The 6527-nt window shown below is 44.4% G+C and overlaps 1 protein-coding gene across 1 annotated transcript; it reads left to right on the top strand.

The window, feature by feature from the left end:
• Window positions 1–1344: 1344 nt before the first annotated feature.
• Window positions 1345–4984, top strand: LOC147430966 (pentatricopeptide repeat-containing protein At4g18520, chloroplastic-like). Its single transcript, XM_086493492.1, has one exon. The coding sequence runs from the start codon at window positions 1872–1874 to the stop codon at window positions 3900–3902; it is 2031 nt and encodes a 676-aa protein (XP_086349618.1). The 5' UTR covers window positions 1345–1871; the 3' UTR covers window positions 3903–4984.
• The last annotated feature ends 1543 nt before the right edge of the window (window positions 4985–6527 follow it).

Raw genomic sequence — 6527 nt, 5'->3', positions numbered from 1 at the left:
GAACTTCCTCTTCCACTGGCCATTTGATTTGTCTTCCAGAATTGAATGGTTTTAGGCTCGGCTAATGGTTTAAGATTAGGCTCAGAGATTAGGCTTGGCTAATGAATTGAGATTAGGCATCGGCTCAGTTCCGTGATCCTACAGGCTTCAATTCCTTACTTGCTTTAATTTGTGACAAGATTTTTCTCAAACTTCGACCTCCATCTTCCTTGCTTGCATGCCTTGCCGAGAACTAGCTCAAGAGATGAGAAATCAAGCTTGATATATAGAGCTTAAGAATGGCTTAAGGCTTTTTAATGAGGCTCAGGAGGTTTGGGTTTTGGGTTATGTTGATTCCGGAGAGAGAGAGAGAGATTAATTATGAGGTTAAGCTTATGATAATGGGGCTTAGGAGCTTGGCTTAGAAAGTTTGAGAAAACTTTGATTAGAGAGCTTAAACTCGAGAGCTTTAGATCAGGATGGCTTCAATTGCTTAAGCTTCCGATTAAAGAGCTTAGCCTTGAGAGCTTTAGATTAGGATTACTTAAGGGGATTAGAGAGGTTTAGCATCGAGCTTATGAGGAGGTTTAGCTTAAGAATATCGAGCTTATGTTAATAAGAGCTTAGGTTCCCTCTCTCGGAGAGAGATAGAGAGAGCCTTTGAGCACCTGGGTGGTCAGATTCAGCTTTTGCAAGATATCTTTTCCACCTCCAACTTGGGCATCACCCTGATGTTCGTGCTTCGATTGGCCGGTGCCAACGACAGGCTCTTGCTCAGAGCCATTAATTGTCTCGATCACTTGGTGGACATGGCCACATTGGCTCGATTGGAGCTACACCAATGGCTGCAGCATGATGCCATGATGCACCTTCTCCACAAGTCCCTTTTCTTCTGGGCTTGACACAATGGGCGTACCCCATTTTTCAACATAGAGAGAGAGAGAGAGAGAGAGAGAGAGAGAGAGAGAGAGAGAGAGAGAGAGAGAGAGAGAGAGGGTGGTAGGCTAGCCTTTCCCTGCCACGCTTTCTTCATTCGCCGTCCTCTCCCTAGCTATTTCTTTCCATGCTGCATGGCAATGACTCCGTCCCATTAAAGAGAATTTGGGAGGGGGGGGGGAGAGAGAGAGAGAGAGAGAGAGACAATGATGCTCATCCATTCTTGTGTGTCACTAGCGTGGCCGGCGGCCTTCGGTCGTCTCTGTGTGTTTGTGTGTGTGTGTGTGTGTGTGTGTGTGTGTGCACGCGCATTGTCCTCACTGTTGCCGGAGATGCAGGGCCACATGACGGATGAAGCAAATTGCACCACGTGCCCCCCTGAATGTCTCTCTGCTTAGTATATAGAATAGAATAGATAGGTATGTATTATGAGGAGCATGCGAATCTCATGGAGGGTAGGCTCGGATTAAAGTGGACGTTTCGTTTCTGTAAACTCTCCTGACACGGAGTCCGGACCCTCTCCCTGTTAGCACGTGGCAGTTTCGACAGACGGGCCACGGCTCAAAAGTTGGTGGCAGTTAGCGTTTGACTATGTTTTGCCTGCGGCCATTGACACCTTGTGAAGGCATGCCCTAAGGGAAACGGCCCTTGCAGACCCAAGAATGCGTGCCTCGTGACAGCGTTCTGAAATGCTTGGAGGGAAGGGCAACAACGGGTGGTGCTCCACAGGTGCGTTTTGAGAAGCATAGCCCTGAGAGCAGATCAGTGGCGACCTTGGACTTGCACATCGTTTTGAAAAGCATGCGCATGAGAGGTCCAAGAAGCATTCCTTTTGGCAACAAATGGAGCTGGTTCTCGTGGCAGCCTCAAGCGACTCCAATGAAGATGAACCAAAGTCGAAGGTGCGGGTTCAGCACCTAAATTTGATTCTTCACTAAACTGGGTTTAGTGAAGCAATGAGACTTACTTTCATGACCTCGCTCAAAGCCTGCGCTAAGAAGAAGGATTTGTACCAAGGCTGCAAGATTCATGCTGATATTCGCGCTTGTGGGCTACTTGAGATAGACCCATGCTTAGGGAACACGTTGATCAGCATGTATGCCAATTGCGGCGCACTTGTAAGAGCACAACAAGTCTTTGATGAGCTTCCCGCCCAGAGTGTCAGCACTTGGAATGCATTAATTGCAGGATATGTCCAACATAGGCAGGGCAAGGAAGCTCTGGGCAGTTTACAGCGAATGCGGAACCAAGGGTTCTCTCCAAATGCAGTCACCTATGCTTGCATTCTGAAGGCATGTGGCATTATGCAGAATGCTGATTTGGGAAATCAATTTCATGATGAGATTGTCAATCAAGGGCTCTTGAACAACAATGTTGTACTTGGTGGAGCTTTAGTTGACATGTATGCCAAATGTGGTTTACTTCTGAAAGCACAAAAAGTTTTTGACACGCTTCCTGTGCGCAATGTGATCTGTTGGAATGCATTGATTGCAGGATATGCCCAACAAGGGCAAGGTGAGGAAGCTCTGGGCTGTTTTCAGCAGATGCGGAGCCAGGGCTTCTCTCCAGATGCGGTCACGTATGCTTGCGTTTTGAAGGCATGTGGTATTATGCAAGGTGTTGATGTGGGCAAACAAATTCATGATGAGATTCTTAGTAAGGAGCTATTGAAAAACGATATCGTGCTTGGTGGAGCTTTGCTTGACATGTATGCAAAATGTGGCATGCTTTTCAAAGCACAAAAAGTTTTTGATGCTCTTCCTGTCCGCAATGTGGTCTGTTGGAATGCATTGATTGCAGGGTATGTCCAACAAGGGCAGGGCAAGGAAGCTCTGGGCTGTTTTCAGCGAATGCGGAGCCAGGGATTCTCTCCAAATGCAGTCACATATGCTTGTGTTTTGAATGCATGTGGCATTATGCAAGACTTTGACATGGGTAATGAAATTCATGATGAGATTGTCAGTCACGGGCTGTTGAAAACCAATGCGGTCCTTGGTGGAGCTTTGGTCGACATGTATGCCAAATGTGGTGTACTTTTAAAAGCACAAAAAGTTTTTGATGCGCTTTCTGTGCGCAATGCTGTCTCTTGGACTGCATTGATTGCAGGATATGCCCAACAAGGTAAGGGCCAGGAAGCTCTGGACTGTTTTCAGCGGATGTGCAGCCAGGGCTTCTCTCTAGATGGGGTCACATATGCTTGCATTCTGAAGGTGTGTGGTATTATGCAATACGTTGATATGGGCAAACAAATTCATGATGAGATTGTCGGTCAGGGGCTGTTGAGAAACGATGTCGTGCTTGGCGGAGCTTTGGTCGACATGTATGCCAAATGTGGATTGCTTTTAAAAGCACAAGAAGTTTTTGACACACTTCCTATGCGCAATGCGGTTTGTTGGAATACATTGATTGCAGGGTATGCCGAACAAGGGCAAGGCCAGGATGCTTTGGGCTGTTTTCAGCAAATGCGCAGTGAAGGCTTCTGTCCTAATGCGGTCTCTTGGAATGCACTTATAGGAGGATATGCCCAGCAAGGGCTTGCCAAGGAAGCTTTGGACTGTTTTCAATGGATGCAAAAGGAGGGCGTCTTGCCGGATGAAATCACTTTTCTCAACGTGCTCAATGCTTGCTGTCGCTCAAGCTTGGTCGATGAGGGGGAAATGTTTTTTAATAACATGAGGGAATTTGGCATTGCACCGAACGAAGACCACTACACTTGCATGGTTGATCTCTTTGGACGTGCAAGGCTTTTTGACAGAGCTATGAGAGTAATTAGGATGATGCCATCGGCTGTATATCATTCTCCAGTTTGGACTGCACTTCTGGGTGCTTGTCAAAAATGGGGAAATGTGAAGCTGGGAAGGTTTGTATTTGACCGTGCAGTACAAATAGACCGATGTAATGCAGCAGCATATGTCTTGATGAGTGATATATATGCAGCTGCTGGCATGCATGAGGAGGCAGAAAACATTATACGCTTGAGGATGTAGCAGTGGGGTTGGTGCAAGCGGAAATATCCACAAATATGTTGTTGGGGATATCAAGTATCCACAAAACAGACAGACCTATGTGAAGTAAGAAGATCTTGAACTTAGTGCCGTGGTCTTAAAGAACCTTTCTGGTGATTCCAAAAGGGTTTGCTTTGTTAGCATGCTGAGAAGTTGGTGCAATCACCAAAACACCACAAGGGAAAGGTATCATAGCTACCAGGAATGGGAGTTCGGAACGGGGAACGCAACTGGCATGAAATGCCATTCCCTGTTACGGATACTCACGTCTGAAACCTGGAACGGGGATTCAGAACAGAATGGGAACAGGGAATGGGGAACGGAGACCTGAAAATGGCCATTCCCTGTAACTATGAAAGGCATACATGTCACAAAGAACATGCGGGTATGTAGGGGTTGCCATTCTGCTACTGTCTAATTTCAAACATAGAGAAGTGTAAAATAGTATGTCAAAGATGCATGCATCCATCGAGTGGTCTTCAAGTAGAGTCAAGTCTAGCAAGTGGAAACTGCATGGCTAATCCTGTCTTAGTGGGTAGTCCAAGGCAAACACTTGGCTCTCAAGGCCTTGAACATGAACTTGCTCAATCAAGCTTAAAGCTAAATGATGAGCGTATCGAGAGACCACTTCTCCCAAGGCATCACTTGCTAGCTCCCCAAAGTGGGAAGAGTTGGCTATCAGGAAATTGTATGTTTGGGAAGGTGAGGATGAAGTTCAGTTCTAAAAGGGATGCTTCTTGCTAGACTTGCTTGCTTCTTTTCATGTGCTTTAGTTGGGAGGATGATAAGCTTTTTGAATTAAAAGCGTGTTTGTGGTGAACCATCAGTAGTGATGAACATTCTTGGATTTGGTGCCACAAACGTATCACAAAAAATTGGATGAAAAGGTTGTCAAATGAAATTTTTTTTTTGTTACAATCTTGAAAGCAAAGGTTACATGTTATACCATTTGCAAGCAAATTATATCTTGGTTTCACGAGATGTTGTATTTGTGAAAGATCCTGTTTAGCCTTTGTTATCATGTATCAGAGATATTAATTTAAGTTCACACGACATTTATGACACTTTGTTGCCTCTTTTTAATGGTGGAAACTTGAATGTAAGCTCCAATGGGGCACATGTATAAGCTATGGGGGTTTTTGAAAATATATCACCGTTCAAGAAAGCAATAACTATGTTTGATTGATGTACTATGAGTTTCCAATACCTTTCTGCTGTGTCTAAACTTTTGCAACAAAGCACATTGATGTGCATTTTCACAATGTCAGGGAGAGACTTTCAACAAGAGAGATCAGTTTGTCTTATGTGTCAACACATGACAACCTTGCAAATCTATTTACAAAGGCATTTCCTTGTGAGAAGCTCAAAGCTTTCAACAAAACTTTGGGCTTGCTTCTCTTTGTAAATCAATCATGTCCTCAGGACATGGAACTTCCCTATACACTATGTGCCACACCGCATCACTCCTAGGGGGGGACTTGTTACTAGGTTGCACTTAAGACCATCCGGACAATTTTTCCCTCACAAGGAGTTTCCCCCCCTCATGCATTGTATATGCACCCATCACTCTATGGCCAACTTATCTTTCTATTTGCACACTATGAAATACACTCTATATTGTGTGCCTTGAGCTTCTCTTCATCTACTCCACGATGTGTGTGCATACTTGTAATCTTAATTTCAACAGTACAATAGTGAGAGGTTGTTAAATCCATGAACTTTTTTCTCCAATAATAGAGTCGAGGTGCTAGCCACATGGCCCTTGTATTAAAACACGAAAATTGTTCTTTGTCACAAAGATCTTCACACACACAAAATATAAAAGACTTTGCCCTTGTTTATGCGAGAAAATGAAGTGTAAATTAGGAGATTAAGAGCTCATGCATTGTGCTCTTGTTGAGCACACCCCACACACAGAAATGACAGAGCAATCAATGCTTTAAAAAGGGAGTATTTGAAAATACAAAAAAAGGGGAATTGAGCTTAATTGACACACTAGAGGGAGGTAAAAGGCACACCTAATTTGAAATATAATCACCCATGAATTATTCCAATTCAAGTCTCACCCATTGAGAACAGGAAATGCTTGCAATGGAATCAATTAGGAGAGACTAGAATGGATTAATCTAGAGATTTAGTGTGCAAGGGAAGCACGCGTGCATGCATACGCACACACACGTACGTGTGCACGCGCACACAGACACACACACTCTCTCTCTCTCTCTCTCTCTCTCTCTCTCTCTCTCTCTCACACACACACACACACACACACACACACACACACACACACACACACACACACGCACACATACACACAAGGTGTCCTATCTTTCAACTATTCAAAGCTTGATTATCTAAAGAAACTAGTGGCCACAAATTTAATATTTATGTAATTACCATAAGTTTTGCGTGATCACAAGGTCTTATTGATACATTTACTTAGTCACACTTAACATGATCACAAACAAGTTGGTTAAGAGCAACCTGGAAACCTGCAACAACAGCTCGTCGGACTATTCAATTTTCCTTGCGGGCCCGCTGGGAAAACCTAGTAGCCTGGTGGGGACGCAAAATAATATATATATAGGGCCGCCATTAGCCCACTGG

This window comes from Adiantum capillus-veneris, chromosome 21 (genome assembly GCF_014529385.1).
Source record: "Adiantum capillus-veneris isolate H3 chromosome 21, ASM1452938v2, whole genome shotgun sequence".
NCBI lineage: Eukaryota > Viridiplantae > Streptophyta > Polypodiopsida > Polypodiales > Pteridaceae > Adiantum > Adiantum capillus-veneris.
Note: the sequence above shows the minus strand (reverse complement) of the source record. Positions and strands in the feature narration are given on the sequence as shown.